General features: G+C 46.6%; 1 protein-coding gene across 5 annotated transcripts in view; it reads left to right on the top strand.

Moving 5' to 3' along the window:
* Positions 1 to 16,755, top strand: part of CA6 (carbonic anhydrase 6) — a 47,312-nt gene that overhangs the window by 11,744 nt on the left and 18,813 nt on the right. For all 5 annotated transcript variants that reach the window (XM_048824820.2, XM_075121009.1, XM_075121010.1 and 2 more), the window contains 3 exons: positions 12,330 to 12,422; positions 14,501 to 14,683; positions 15,875 to 16,023. In XM_048824820.2, coding sequence (XP_048680777.2) covers positions 12,344 to 12,422; positions 14,501 to 14,683; positions 15,875 to 16,023 — 411 coding nt within the window. In that variant the 5' untranslated portion in view covers positions 12,330 to 12,343. The remainder of the gene's footprint in view (positions 1 to 12,329; positions 12,423 to 14,500; positions 14,684 to 15,874; positions 16,024 to 16,755) is intronic.

Below are 16,755 nucleotides of genomic sequence, written 5' to 3'. Positions count from 1 at the left end.
TGCATCTATCTGGGCTGGCACTGCCGTCTGGGGAGGTGTGCCAAGACGGCAAGCAGGGACAGCCCCTCTGGGGGGATGCCTAGGGATCTGCGAGGGTGGGTGCCAGGAATTCCTGGTGATCTTCAGGCTGCGTGGCCTAATCTGCACCTGCCCCATCACAGCACCCCTGGCCCCCTGTGGAAGAGGGGAGGGTGAGCCAAAAACAGAGTTTCCCCCAATCCCATGCACTGTCTGGGGGACTCATGGCTGCCAGGATGGGGCAGGATGGGAGGGCACAGGGGGATGCCACAAATGAGATTTGTCGTAAGAGCAAGTTTTTGTTAAGGGACCGGGGGAACTATTGGGAGTGGGAGGAATGTGGTTTTGCTTCCCCTGCCCCAATTTCCCTCTCCTTTGTTTCTCTCTAGGTAGCTACGGGAGGGGGTTCTAGGTGTTGCAGGTAGCTGGGGTGGATGCTAGATGTCTGAGGTTGCTGGGGATGCTATTGCGGGAGTCTGGGTCAATACTGGGCCCGCCTCACATAAAAAAGGCCATATTGGGTCAGACCAAAGGTCCATATAGGCAAGTGTCCTGTCTTCCAACAGTGGCCAATGATAGGTGCCCCAGAGGGAATGAACAGAACAGGTAATCATCAAGTGATCTATTCCTTGTCGCCTGTTCCTAGCTTCTGGCAAACAGAGGCTAGAGACACCATCCCTGCCCATCCTGGCTAATAGCCATTGATGGAGCTATCCTCCATGACTTTGTCTAGTTCTTTTTTGAACCCTGTTATAGTCTTGGCCTTTACAACATCCTCTGGCAAGGAGTTCCACAGGTTGACTGTGTGTTGTATGAAGAAATACTTCCTTTTGTTTGTTTTAAACCTGCTTCCCAATACCACCATCACCCAGTTCCCCCAATAGCCCTCCACCCCAGCTCTGTCAACATCCTGGCCTTTTAATTCAGCAGGGAAACACGAGGCCATAGAGCTTCTGAATGAAGTCTAACTCCGTTCTGAGTTACAGCAGTCACTTTGCATGCAGAGCAGCTAAACCTCTTTCCAACCATAGACATAACACTTTCCAAGAGGCAAATTCAACATTACACAACAATTAAGCATTCATTGGGAGCAGTGAAGGATTCCACATGAGTAGGTGGCATTTGAACTCCTTTTGGGTGACTTTTCTTATACAAGAGAAAAGTAAATGGCCTTCTCCTTTAAGGGCCAAATACAAATACAACAGGGCATCCCTCAGCTCCACAGCAACTGTCTCTCCTTTCAGCCCAGCCTCTTTGCTGTTCTTCTCTCCCCAGGCTCCTCCCACCCTCTCACAGGCACACTCAGCTCCCTCCAGTATAGCCCCTCCTTTGGAGTCTACCCCAAAGCCCACTGAACTCAGTAAAGTTGGTCTTTGACTTCAATGGACTTTGCAGTGGTGGGAATTAAATGATTCCCCAGAGCTGGCCCAGACCAGCTCCCCTGCAAATCCCTGCACGGGACAAACACCTGTGCCCCCTTCCCTAGCAACAGGGAGAAGATTAACTTTTCCCTGCCGTTCACTGATTGGCATCTATACACCTCATCATAGCCTTATTCCAGATAATCAAAGTCTTCTACATTTAAGGGATCAGAATGACCAGGCACCTGCTGGAACATAGCCACATCTTTTGGACAATCAAACCCATGCATAATCTGAGACATTACCTGAAATCTTTAACTGTCCAGAAAATAGAAGTTGAAAAAGTGATTCTTCTATCACTCAGTTTTCTTTCTATAGCCTTACATTATTTTCTCTGCATCCTTGGCTGAATGACAGCTGTATGTGCATGGGGGTGGGGGAGGTGGGGAAAACTGCTCACAAGTATTTAAAGGGTGTAAATCCCCAAAAAGGGGAGACTTTTCTGGGTGGTTCAGAGACACACAGCTAGGAGTGATGGGGTGAAACTGAGCAAAGGAGCATTTAGGTTAAATATCAAGTGAAGTTACCTAGTGATGAGATCTTAGAGATTATGAAATAGGCTCCTAAGTGAAGTGGTGCTAGGTCCGTCACTCTTTAAATTGTACAAAGCAAGAGAAATTCTGCTCTCTAACATTGGTGCATTCCCAGACTATCTGATCTTTGGTTTTCTATCGTACCAATCACCACCATATCCAAGAGCTCCAGTAGAATCAATGGGTTCCTCTGAATTTACATCAGTGAGAGCAGAATTCGGCCACACACATGGGGATATAATACAGGTGGAACCAATTCTGCAGTGACCACGAGGGCTGGAAGCTGGGTGGAATGAGTTGCCAGCCCTGTGGGCTGTATCACCGCCAACTTCCATGATTCTTACAGATTAGTTTAAATGCAGGAAAAACTAAAAATGTAGGGCCAAATTTCCAAAGAGGTCTCACTGCCCAATTTAAATAGGAGACCATGGAAGGACCTGATTTGTGTGCAAGAACATACAGGTGGAGAAGTGGGGGCCAGATTGAACCCCTAACATAACAATACTTTTGTTTCCCCAGAAAATTAAGGTAAAATAAATCAAATAATTTTTTTCCACCACAGCAATCTGTTTGGTTGGATAGGTCCAGTGCAGAGGCCTCCCCGTTCCACTGTGTCTGTGGATGTTGTTGATATTTTTGCTGACTTACCACGTTTTAGCAGAGCTGTTGCTTGCTGTGCAGTAGGCAAACCTAAACGAGATATAGCATGAAACAGCTTAATCAGTAATATCCTTATCTAAGCCACGGTTTCAAACCTCTGACATATGGGTCAGTCCCAGGAAATATGGCCATGTTCACGGGGAGTCACCTGGCCCACGTAAAAAGCGGGACACCGCTCAATTTAAAATGATTTGTCCTATTGCACCAGTTTTGATCATCCATCCGAGTGTGTAAGTGCAACACGGGCATTTGCATGATGTCCCCTGCTTGGAAGCACAGGCAACTCGTCTATCTGACCCCACCCTCTTAGTTCCCAGATGACCCCTAAATAGTGCTCCACTCACAGCTACAGACCCTCCTAGTCAGTGGAGTGACCTGCCTCCCTCACACCCCACCCTTCACACTCCCCTCACACCTCAGTGATGCTTCCCAAAAGTCCATGCGGTCTTGTGAGGACCCTTCCTCCAAACTCCATTCAGAACAACAGGAATACGTATGTAGTGCCCACTGCTTAATCTAGAGCCGTGGTTCTCAACCAGGAACCACTTCCAGGGGGTACATCAACTCATCTAGATATTTGCCTAGTTTTACAAAAGGCTGCATTAAAAAGCACTAGCGAAGTCAGTACAAACTAAGATCTCATACAGACAATGACTTGTTTATACTGCTCTATATACTATACACTGAGATGTAAGGACAATATTTATATTCCAATGGATTTATTTTATAATTACATGGTAAAATGAAAAAGTAAGCAATTCTGCAGGACTAGTGTGGCTGTGACACTTTTGTATTTTTCTGTCCGCTTTTATAAGCAAGTAGTTTTTAAGTGAGGTGAAACTTGGGGGTACACAAATCAGACACCTGAAAGTGGTACAGTAGCCTGGAAAGGTTGAGAGCCACTGACGTAGAGGGAGACAGGGAAATGCCATTCACTTTCAGGAGAGGTCCACCAAACACCCTGCCTTCCTCCAATCTCCCTCATTCAGAACTGCAGTTTATGGACTGGAGTGTCTGCTACCATGCTAGCCCATGCAGCCTTTGCAGCCATTACTCCATGGCTGGGACCTGTCCAATCTGCAGCTCCCTTGGCTGCCTTTCTGTTTTTCACAAACAGCTGTCAAGAAATGTGAATATTTTACTCAGCCTGGCTCCAGCAGGAAAAACTCTGTTTGAAGAGACATTAGCCTCTATTAACAAACACTAAACATCCAGGATGAGGGCAATCTGGTTGCCTGGAGTTAAACAACGAGCTCCTGGCCAAATGTTCCTCAGACCTGGTACTGATCCAGCAAACTCCCATTGACTTCAGCGATGGAGTATGTGATGTCCTGGATCAAAGGGGGACAAATTAAGGTTATGTCTATACTGCACACTAGGCTCAGGTCTGTGGGGCTTGTGGACCCAAGTTTTCCAAGCCTGTGGTTGAGCATGCATACTGCACTGGAAACCTGGGTTTACATTTGCAGGACCCAGGCCTCACAGCCACACTAACAAGTTCACCCTGCATGACGCAGACCTTCTGACTCAGGTCTGTGGCTCAACCTGCGTCCACATTACAAAATGACAGGGCTTTGGACCTGAATTTCAGTGGGGTCCTAGGACCCAGGTTCTGAGTGTTTGCTGACATGAGTCAGACTGATTTGTGCGCATACAGAAGGGGGGCTTGGGTTCAAATCTGAGTCAGAGCCTTAAATGCTGAGCCAGCTACTCCAGTGCAGGATCAAGGCTGCTATGTGATTATATACATTCCTGACTGGTAAGGGGGATAGTTACATCTTCAAGGATGGGTCTGAAGTTGCAATCTGACCTGAGTTCTTCAGCTGCCTGGAATAGAAGCAGCATCCAAATATAATTAATGGTACAGAGTGAACTGTAGGGGAGAGATGAAAATAAGGAAGGATATTCAAGCATGAGTGTCTGGAAGCCAAATCTGTGGGGTGAAAGACTGATTTCCCACTCTACTTTGTGGGGCTGGTGTCTGTATAAGTGCATCCATGGGCAAGCAGCCTGCCTTTATACCAAAAACATGCTAAGAACATTTATGCCTGAGCTATCTAGACATAGAATTTGCTGTTGACTAAACTCAGGTGCTGAGATGGGCCCAAAGCACAGTCCTGCCAGCTCCCAACACCCCTGGCCCTGTGGTAGATGGTTGAATCTGAATTTTACTACTGACTGCCCCCCACACACTTTCTTTTTTAATAACTGGCCAAACTAAAATCCCAGCTCTGAATACCTCATAATTTTGGCTCCAAACCGTGCAGCAGAGCCCATCTCTCATCAAAGGTATCATCAGTTTAATATCGGTTACATCCTCTAATGGGGAAACTAAGTCCTCTCCTTGTAGGGGATGGCTCCTAGGAGCCAATCATTCTTCATCTCTAACCACTCCATTGCTGTAACAGGTCAGACCACTGGTCCATTAAGTCTGCCAGTATCCTGCCAGTAGAGGCCACTACCTGATGCTCTAGAGAAGGGCAGAACCTGCACATAATGCACTTGCCCATCTGTGCAATTCTTTACATAGGTAGAAGTTCCTTCCTGACCCTTGTCTCAACCAGCTTGTACCCTGGAGCTTGAGATTTGAATATGCCTAGCATATACAGTTACAAATGTTTTGTTAAGATGTATCTTCAAAGCAAATCCTGTATTGATTGAGCTGTAGGGGGCTAAAGTGATATTTAGGATGGACTGAACAGGTCTAGTTAAACCACCAGAGGGTCTAAAGAGGGCCAGCCCTATGACAGTGTGGGTGAGAATCATAGAATCAGAATATCAGGGTTGGAAGGGACCCCAGAAGGTCATCTAGTCCAACCCCCTGCTCGAAGCAGGACCAATCCCCAGTTAAATCATCCCAGCCAGGGCTTTGTCAAGCCTGACCTTAAAAACTTCTAAGGAAGGAGATTCTACCACCTCCCTAGGTAACGCATTCCAGTGTTTCACCACCCTCCTAGTGAAAAAGTTTTTCCTAATATCCAATCTAAACCTCCCCCACTGCAACTTGAGACCATTACTTCTCGTTCTGTCATCTGCTACCATTGAGAACAGTCTAGAGCCATCCTCTTTGGAACCCCCTTTCAGGTAGTTGAAAGCAGCTATCAAATCCCCCCTCATTCTTCTCTTCTGCAGGCTAAACAATCCCAGCTCCCTCAGCCTCTCCTCATAAGTCATGTGTTCTAGACCCCTAATCATTTTTGTTGCCCTTCGCTGGACTCTCTCCAATTTATCCACATCCTTCTTGTAGTGTGGGGCCCAAAACTGGACACAGTACTCCAGATGAGGCCTCACCAATGTCGAATAGAGGGGAACGATCACGTCCCTCGATCTGCTGGCAATGCCCCTACTTATACATCCCAAAATGCCATTGGCCTTCTTGGCAACAAGGGCACACTGCTGACTCATATCCAGCTTCTCGTCCACTGTCACCCCTAGGTCCTTTTCCGCAGAACTGCTGCCTAGCCATTCGGCCCCTAGTCTGTAGCGGTGCATTGGATTCTTCCGTCCTAAGTGCAGGACCCTGCACTTATCCTTATTGAACCTCATCAGATTTCTTTTGGCCCAATCCTCCAATTTGTCTAGGTCCTTCTGTATCCTATCCCTCCCCTCCAGCGTATCTACCACTCCTCCCAGTTTAGTATCATCTGCAAATTTGCTGAGAGTGCAATCCACACCATCCTCCAGATCATTTATGAAGATATTGAACAAAACCGGCCCCAGGACCGACCCCTGGGGCACTCCATTTGACACCGGCTGCCAACTAGACATGGAGCCATTGATCACTACCCGTTGAGCCCGACAATCTAGCCAGCTTTCTACCCACCTTGTAGTGCATTCATCCAGCCCATACTTCCTTAACTTGCTGACAAGAATACTGTGGGAGACCGTGTCAAAAGCTTTACTAAAGTCAAGAAACAATACATCCACTGCTTTCCCTTCATCCACAGAACCAGTAATCTCATCATAAAAGGCGATTAGATTAGTCAGGCATGACCTTCCCTTGGTGAATCCATGCTGGCTGTTCCTGATCACTTTCCTCTCATGCAAGTGCTTCAGGATTGATTCTTTGAGGACCTGCTCCATGATTTTTCCAGGGACTGAGGTGAGGCTGACTGGCCTGTAGTTCCCAGGATCCTCCTTCTTCCCTTTTTTAAAGATTGGCACTACATCAGCCTTTTTCCAGTCATCCGGGACTTCCCCCGTTCGCCACGAGTTTTCAAAGATAATGGCCAATGGCTCTGCAATCACAGCCGCCAATTCCTTCAGCACTCTCGGATGCAACTCGTCCGGCCCCATGGACTTGTGCACGTCCAGCTTCTCTAAATAGTCCCTAACCACCTCTATCTCCACAGAGGGCTGGCCATCTCTTCCCCATTTTGTGATGCCCAGTGCAGCAGTCTGGGAGCTGACCTTGTTAGTGAAGACAGAGGCAAAAAAAGCATTGAGTACATTAGCTTTTTCCACATCCTCTGTCACTAGGTTGCCTCCCTCATTCAGTAAGGGGCCCACACTTTCCTTGGCTTTCTTCTTGTTGCCAACATACCTGAAGAAACCCTTCTTGTTACTCTTGACATCTCTTGCTAGCTGCAGCTCCAGGTGCGATTTGGCCCTCCTGATATCATTCCTACATGCCCGAGCAATATTTTTATACTCTTCCCTGGTCATATGTCCAACCTTCCATTTCTTGTAAGCTTCTTTTTTATGTTTAAGATCCGCTAGGATTTCACCATTAAGCCAAGCTGGTCGCCTGCCATATTTACTATTCTTTCGACTCATCGGGATGGTTTGTCCCTGTAACCTCAACAGGGATTCCTTGAAATACAGCCAGCTCTCCTGGACTCCTTTCCCCTTCATGTTAGTCCCCCAGGGGATCCTGGCCAGCCGTTCCCTGAGGGAGTCGAAGTCTGCTTTCCTGAAGTCCAGGGTCCGTATCCTGCTGCTTACCTTTCTTCCCTGCGTCAGGATCCTGAACTCAACCAACTCATGGTCACTGCCTCCCAGATTCCCATCCACTTTTGCTTCCCCCACTAATTCTACCCGGTTTGTGAGCAGCAGGTCAAGAAAAGCGCCCCCCCTAGTTGGTTCCTCTAGCACTTGCACCAGGAAATTGTCCCCTACGCTTTCCAAAAACTTCCTGGATTGTCTATGCACTGCTGTATTGCTCTCCCAGCAGATATCAGGAAAATTAAAGTCACCCATGAGAATCAGGGCATGTGATCTAGTAGCTTCCGTGAGCTGCCGGAAGAAAGCCTCATCTACCTCATCCCCCTGGTCCAGTGGTCTATAGCAGACTCCCACCACTACATCACTCTTGTTGCACACACTTCTAAACTTAATCCAGAGACACTCAGGTTTTTCTACAGTTTCGTACCGGAGCTCTGAGCAGTCATACTGCTCCCTTACATACAGTGCTACTCCCCCACCTTTTCTGCCCTGCCTGTCCTTCCTGAACAGTTTATAACCATCCATGACAGTACTCCAGTCATGTGAGTTATCCCACCAAGTCTCTGAGGTGCCTGTATTTACTGATGCAGTCAGAGTGTTCATTGAATACTAGCTGAGACCCTGCTGTTTGTGACACTACCATTTTGGTATAGCTGCTGGTTACATGTGGATTGCAGGGCCACTATTAGTTCTCTGAGCTGCCAGGGGCATTTGTGAAACTCACTCTGAAGGGTAACACAGATTCATGAAATCACAGGGTGTAAATTAGTGGAGTACCATGAGAGTCAATTGTGCTTTTCCCACTTACACCAGATGAGATTCTAGCCCATAATAAACATTAGAGATGGCAAAGATGTATCAGGTCATCCAAGCTGTCTCCTGCCACTGAGGGATTGTCCCTTACAGGATGGTTTTTAATGGTATGGGGAAGAGATAGCGGGTATGATTTACTCTGAAAGGGGAATAGGGCTCATGCATAGGATAAAAGGGATGCATACATTTGCCTCCCCTTAGAAACTAGAATTTGCCCCTGAAATCAGCACAAACCCAAGGCCAAAGTTTTCAAAAACAGCTGCTAATTTTGGTTGCCCAGCCTGAGACACTTAAGGTCTGATTTCTGGAGTTGCTGAGCATGTGCGGTGCCTGCTGATTTCAGCTAGAGTTCCAGGGGAAAGTGGGGATAGGACAGAATCATAGAAGATCAGGGCTGGAAGGGACCTCAGGAGGTCACCTAGTCCCACCCCCTGCTCAAAGCAGGACCAATCCCCAAATAAATCACCCCAGCCAGGGCTTTGTCAAGCTGGGCCTTGAAAACCTCTAAGGATGGAAATTCCACCCCCTCCCTAGGTAACCCATTCCAGTGCTTCATCACCCTCCTCGTGAAATAGTGTTTCCTAATATTCAACCTAGACCTCCCCCACTGCAACGTGAGACCATTGCTCCTTGTTCCATCATCTGCCACCACTGAGAACAGCCGAGCTCCATCCTCTTTGGAACCCCCCTTCAGATAGTTGAAGGCTGCTATCAATTCCCCCCCTCACTCTTCTCTTCTGCAGACTAAACAAGCCCAGTTCCCTCAGCCTCTCCTCATCAGTCATGTGTTCCAGTCCCCTAATCGTTTTTGTTGCCCTCTGCTGGACATTTTCCAATTTTTCCACATCCTTCTTGTAGCGTGGAGCCCAAAACTGGACACAATACTCCAGCTGTGGCCTCATCAGTGCCAAATAGAGGGGAATAATCACGTCCCTCAATCTGCTGGCAATGCTCCTCCTAATGCAGCCCAAGATGCCATTAGCCTTTTTGGCAACAAGGGCACACTGTTGACTCATATCCAGCTTCTCGTCCACTGTAATCCCCAGGTCCTTTTCTGCAGAACTGCTTAGCCAGTCGGTCCCCAGCCTGTAGGAATGCATGGGATTCTTCTGTCCTAAGTGCAGGACTCTGCACTTGTCCTTGTTGAACCTCATCAGATTTCTTTTGGCCCAATCCTTCAATTTGTCTAGGTCACTCTGGATCCTATCCATACCCTCCAGCATATCTAGCTCTCCCCCCAGCTTAGTGTCATCTGCAGACTTGCTGAGGGTGCAATCCATCCCATCATCCAGATCATTAATAAATATGTTGAACAAAACAGGCCCCAGGACCAATCCCTGGGGCACTCGGCTTGATACCGGCTGCCAACTAGACATCGAGTGTTGATCACTACCCATCAAGCCTGACCTCTAGCCAGCTTTGTATCCACCTTATAGTCCATTCATCCAATCCATACTTTTTTAACTTGCTGGCAAGAATACTGTGGGAGACCGTATCAAAAACTTTGCTGAAGTCAAGATATATCATGTCCACTGCTTTCCCCATATCCACGGAGCCAGTTGTCTCGTCATAGAAGGCAATCAGGTTGGTCAGGCATGACTTGCCCTTGGTGAATTCATGTTGACTGTTCCTGATCACCTTCCTCTCCTCCAAGTGCTTCAAAATGGTTTCCTTGAGGACCTGCTTCATGATTTTTCCAGGGACTGAGGTGAGGCTGACAGGTCTGTAGTTCCCCAGGTTCTCCTTCTTCCCTTTTTTAAAAGATGGGCACTACATTTGTCTTTTTCCAATCCTCTGAGACCTCCCCCAATCACCACAAGTTTTCAAAGATAATGGCTAGTGGCTCTGCAATCCCATCAGCCAATTCCCTCAGCACCCTCAGATGCATTAGGTCTGGACCCATTGACTTGTGCATGTCCAGCTTTTCTAAATAGTTCTTAACCTGTTCTTTCAGCACTGAGGGCTGCTCACCCTCCTCCCCATGCTGTGTTGGCCAGGACATCAGTGTGAGAGCTGACCTTATCTGTGAAGACAGAGGGGGCAGGGGACGGGAAGCAATGAGTACTTCAGCTGTTTCCACTTCATCGGATGTCTCAGGTTGGGCTCTAAACAAGGGAAGTTCCCACAATTAGTGACCACTCTTGGCCTAAATTGCTTGTTTGTCCTCCAGAAAACTCCAAGTAAATCCCACAGCTTGGGCACTGAGCAGAACGGCTTCATGTAACATGAATTCACCCCACCTCCAGCAATCCCGGCACCAGCACAAGCTTGCAATGGGCTTCATTTCAAAACATCTGTGTCGCCCCTAGGGAGCTGATCAATCAAGGACGGGCTAGGGAAACAGATTGTTCCCAAATAACATCCATGTTCAATGCAAGTCAGGGTGGGGGACGGAAGGGATGCTTTGGTGCAGAAGTGACCTCCTGTCTAGTGTCTTGTTCGTCCTCAGATGTGATCCTATGTGGAATTCTGGAGCGAAAACAGGTATAAACCCCTAAAATTTCTCCCTCAGCTAATTCCAAGGACTATTTACCCAACTGGATACACAAGGATTATGAAATGCATTGCAGGACGTGTTTGATTAGTTCAGTCCTTACACAGTTCAGTGCAGCTGTCAGAATAAATGACTTCTTTAGAGGTGGGGGAGGGGGAGAAAAATGCACATCAGATTAAGTAACTCAATAGTACAGCAGTTCCCAAACTTTAAACACATGGTGTGTGGGATATAGAAGAAAAAAGGCCTTTTAAAATTAACCATTCATGGACAAATGATGAGATTAAAAACAAAACAGCATTTCCCATTCTTCAGCTTGATGCAAGCCCCAGAAAGCCAAGTTTAAATGAAATCTGCAACTCCCGTACCTGTTCTGGCTGTGGCTTTCTTAAGTCATCACTGCAAGGCAGCGCAACATTACTGAAACTGGCGGAGACAGCGAGGGCAGAAGAACTGGAGATTTTATTGACATGATCTATCTATCTGGCCATTACCATAGTATCTAAGCACCGTCAATGTAAAATCTATTGCCATAGCAAAGTACTTAGTGGACTTCATGGAGTCTGGCATTTCTCCCTTTTTGGGGTTAAAATGCTGCTTGCAGGAGGCTCTTTGATTTTATTATTCATTTTGGTTTGGGGACATTATTGGTTGGGGTTTATTAGGCAGAGAGGAGTACAGGTTTCCAAGGTTGTTCTTACAACATTAGCATAGTCTAATGAACAGGACTTCAGCATAGCAGACAGGAGACCTGGGGTCTAGTCCCAGCTTTGCCACTGACATGCTGCGTGACCTTGGGCAAGTCACTTGGGGCCAGATTTTAAAGGTATTTAGGCACCTAAAGATGCGGATAGACACCTTAGTGGGATTTTCAAAAGCACTTTGGTGCCCAAGTCCCATAGATTTTAAGGGGGAAAATCTGGCCCCGGTGGTAGGGGTTGAGCACCTGTAGGTCCCATTGATTTCAAATATAGCTGTGCATACTCAGCACCTCTGAAAATTAGTCTCTTAACCTCTTTCTGCCTCAGACTGTTGCTCTGCAAAACAGTGCTGCTTTGAGCTCTGCAGCAGAAGAGCGTTAAGTGTTAATATTTGCAAGGCACTGTTGTATGGAAGCTCACAGCCCTGCTCAGGGGGAACAGCCAGACAGGAAAAGTGGCCAGAAAGGTATAAATCAAGTGCATATCAGAAGCTGACCTCAAGGGCATTAGTGGAGTAACCTTCTGTTTCATTAGAACTGGCAGTCTCTGTGAGTGGATCAATAAAATGCTTTTAGCAGTGGTAGCTAGCAGCCCACGTAAAATATCCCTGGTGGTGGTTACTGTTTCAGCAGGGAGAGCAGAAGGATGGGACAGATAGCGGAAGGGCTGGACTTTGAGTAAATTGTTATTTACACTTTCTGGGATTGTCAAAGAAATGCATTTCCCAGCTCGGTTCTGATTTCAGACACTGCAAGAGCCATGAGGATTCCAGCCACCTTGCTGCACCTGCTCCTTGTGCATCTCAGCGCTTCTCATATAATGAACTGGACATACAAAGGTAACGAGCACAAGCAAGCAAGTGGTTTTTAAGTGCTGCTGGCTCCACCAGGCTGCTTAAGACAGTCACCTCTGGCTGGAGCTAAAGCTGGGCTTTTCAGCTGGTCTATTCGAAAAAAACATGGCAGTTAATTTATTTCACTTCATTGATGACTGTGTATTTTAAAAGTGGTTCTTTTCACTGCCAACCTTCTCCATTCCTTTGTGTGATTGGAACATATTGTCAGAGAGAACAATGGGGTGCAAACAACGAGAAAAATCTTTACAGGGCTTCAGAATAAAAGCTGACCTTTTGCTGATCCTGGAAAGAAAAAAAAAGAGCTTTCCCTTTGGATAACTGCTTGCTCACTATTTTACTTTCACAGCCTGTGGAACATGGATACAGAGGTAGAGGGCTGCTGTTTGCATATTTGCCCTCGTGAAATTTTGCTTAATTCTTAGTTTTTTTCAGAATCTGTTGAAGTCACTGGGAGCCTTTCCATGGATTTCAATGGGTTTTGAAGCAGGCTGCCACAGTGGGGGAACTAAAGTTCTTGATTTAAATTTTTTTTTTTTTAAATTCCAGTTAGCACACTGGGCTGCTTACAACAATTATCTTTGGAATCTTTTCACCAACATCTCCGGAGCATCTGTGCAATTACCTCACTGATGCATGTCTGGGAATTAAACAAACTACAGTACCTGCAAAAACGGACTTTCCCAAAGTAAAATGAAAGAAAAGAAAAGGTCTCAGATGTTGAAATAGGTTTATAATGATGTAGTAATAACAAAACAAACAAACAGAAAAACACTTGGCAGATGCTGAAATAGCTTTGAACAATTAAAAGATTTTTAAAAAAATGGTTAAAAAGCCAGACCAGCACCCTGTACTGTTGAATTCTCAGTGGGAGATTTCAGCAACAGCTTAAGGGTTTACCTTGGCTCTGGTATTCTGACTCTGAAATAGATCAACATGCTGTAAATGGCAAAGGGAACTGCTGGAAAAGGAAGAATGGATTTCCAAACTGATTCTAAGCCAGAGTAGTGACAGAGGATATAAAAGTGCCATAAAGTCCTGAATACAACAATACAGCGAGAGCAAAGAGCCTTCAAAGATTAAAGCAGTGCTTAATTATTTGGATGGCACTGGGGTTGTGGGAGGTGTTAAATACTTAAATTGAATTGAAGTGGAAATTGAAGCGGAAATTTTATTGCTTTATATATTAAAAGGGAGGGAATGTTAGCTAGTGATTTAGAGCAGATGAGTGGCAAACCAGGACTCCTGGGTTCTATTTCTACATCTACGACTGACTCACAAGTCACTTAAACTTCCCCAGGCCTCAGTTTACCGATGTATAAAAAGGAATTAGTACTATTTACCTACCCTAAAGAGGTAGTATATGGTTTAATCAGTGAGAATAAAAAGGTTTGTGATCCTCAAATGAAAGGTGGGATTGAAAGTGCCAATTCTTATTTGTAAAGCACTGACAAGTTAGTGTCTTAGTAGAGAGCATTCAAGGGACCAAAGAAGCTCCAGACAGCAAGTGAGATGAGTTAGGAAAAAACACGCAAGAGGTTTAATTTATTTTAAACCCTCTCCCCTTTTCCATTCCTTATTTCCTTGATAGTGCCTATATAAATAATTTTTTTTAAAAAAGTAGAGAATTTGCTGACAATCCTCCGTGGGCCCCCACCTCTGAGAAACTGAGACAATTGGCTTAGCGCAGTTCGCAGCTTTCATTAGAAAAGAACCCAGACTTCATGCCTCTGTCCCCTGAAGTAGATATAAACATCACTGTCTGTGTAAACACCACTTCTATTTCAATACAGGTTCGGCCTCCCGCCATTAGTAGAGATGGGATATTAGGGGGAGGTAGGTTTCCTGCCTGGTGGGGCAGTTGTCATGCAGCTGGAACGATGCACATTTTCACACTAGGGAAGGTAGATCAGTCTTTCAGACATGCAGTTCCTGAAGTTGTAATAATCAGAGGGGGATGCTCTGCGGCCCTGCTGCTGAGCAAGGAACAACTCATCGCCAGTGGGCCAGCAGGACTCCTGCCGCTTTGTAAGAGCCTGCTCTGCTTCTTCTCGGCTTTGCAGCTGGAGAGCTGGATGAAATGCACTGGGGAAAGCACTTTGCAGCCTGTGCTGGCAAGCACCAGTCCCCCATTGACATTCAGAAGAGGAAAGTGCGGTACAACCCGCAGCTCACGCAGCTGAAGCTGACTGGTTACGATGGACCCTTGCAGGGGAACTTCACCATGACCAACAATGGGCACTCAGGTAAGCAGTGGGGGCTTGTCCAACTACCTTCCCTGCCCCAAAGAGGAGGGCAGCAGGGCTGTGACATCACTGCTAATCTCAGGAGGGTGGCAGGTTACTGCCTCAATACAGTAAACAGGGCCTGGAGCATCTCTCCTTCCATAGCCATGGACAGTTCACACTACATCTAACCTTAAGCAGAGGCTGTAGCATTACTTGGGTATGGAGAACAGGCCTTGGGATTTGCACCTTTGTTACCTCATGGAATGAACGAGATAGTCACTGTGGCTCAATCCTGCTCCCCCCTGGAGTCAACAGCAGCACTTTAGACCACTTGGCCTGATCCCAAGAAGTGCTGAATCCTACAAGCCCCATGGGAAGCACTGGAGATTGCAAGGGTCTGGCCATTAATATTTTAGCCACCGATAAGCAATTAGAATTGTAGCAGATGGCTCTTTCTTCACTCATTGGATCTAATATATTAAAGTCAGTTGTAGTTTTAATTCACTGAAGATTGCATGGGTGGAACTGAAGATGCTCATACAATCACCCTTTGAAAATTGCACTTGTGTGACATGTCCACTCTCCTCCCATTCTGGAGCATTGCAGAAAAAGTCAGACATGTACATATTTATGTCAGGCATGTCCGACTCAGTGGACTGTAGTTTGCAGATGCACCGGTGTGCGCAGATCCCCTCTCTCTCACACTCGTCTAGTGTGCAACATTGATTATCTGACCTTAGACCGTTTTTGCTTTCGAAAAGAGTTTCATAGAGTTCAGGCACCAGCATCCCAGCCGCAAGATGCATTCATTAGATCAGATAAACCCCATCTACAGAGATCATACAAACCAACATGCCTAAACTCATGCTTTCTCCAGAGCAGCCTTAGCACTAGGACATGCCAGCATTCAGGGTGACTGATCTTGCAAACACCCCCTATGGAGCACAGGCCCCAGATCAGGAAATAACTTTAAGCATCTGCCTAACCCTAAGCAGGTATCCTGAGTATCCCACTGACTTCACTAGGAGTACTCCCATGCTCAAGTGCTTTCCTAAACAGAGGCTAGGGAGTTTACCCCACCAGCAGGAGCAGCCCCACTGAGTTCCATGAAGCTGCTCTCCCCACTAAGCTGTATACACTGTATTAAGTATTTGCAGCATCAGAACCAGCTGCATCCATTTAGTGTCATCTTATTCTCCTATCTTGCAGTCCAGATTGATTTGCCACCCACCATGCACATCACCAAAGGGCTCCCAAGCCTCTTCACGGCTGTCCAGATGCACTTGCACTGGGGCGGGCTGGACCTGGAGACCAGTGGCTCCGAACATACCGTAGATGGAATGAGATACTTCGCGGAGGTACCTGTTTAAGGGGAAGACATGCCTCCTCCTCATAAAGGGAGAGGGTTGCCTTCTTTCCCCTCATGGGGCGGGGGGACAGCAACAACAAACAACACAGGAAAATCCCATGTTAAAAGAAAACCTCCGTTGGCAAACACAGCACCCTGTGAATTGCTTTAAATGTAGAGGGCTGTCTGGGTTACGTTGCTTTAAATCTGGAGCAACTCCACTGATGTCCATGGGCCTGATTTGCCACTGCCTTGGGTAGTCATTTCCCCTTGTTAGAGGAGAATGCAAAGTGGATGTAAAATGCTACCACTGATGTGAGCGAGAGAAGGATTCTGATATGGATGCATTTTACACTCATCGTGTCCAGATGGGTGCAAAAGGTCCAAGGAGGTAGAAAATTAAGGCACAACAAGCAGCAAAATTTGGGCCATGCCTTATTTCTGGCCAGGTTCCATCACTGCATGCTATGGCCAATAGGGAGATTGAGGCAGAAGCCCCTGTAGTTTGAGCTTTGACTCTGATCAGGCTGTTAGTCAGTTTCTTTGGCAATGAACCTAATTGACTGAGGTGGGGGTTATTAAAAGACAGTCCTAGCAAGAAGGGAGAGAGAGAGGAGAAAAGCTCTGGTATTCCACTAGCCAAGGCTCTTTCATGTTTAGAAATAAGACTCCAGCCCTTGACTGTCAAAGGTTCCCCGACTGCTTTATCCACTGTCTTCCGCATGGTTGCTCTTTGCTTACA

Source organism: Caretta caretta, chromosome 18 (assembly GCF_965140235.1).
Source record: "Caretta caretta isolate rCarCar2 chromosome 18, rCarCar1.hap1, whole genome shotgun sequence".
Taxonomy (NCBI): domain Eukaryota; kingdom Metazoa; phylum Chordata; order Testudines; family Cheloniidae; genus Caretta; species Caretta caretta.
Note: the sequence above shows the minus strand (reverse complement) of the source record. Positions and strands in the feature narration are given on the sequence as shown.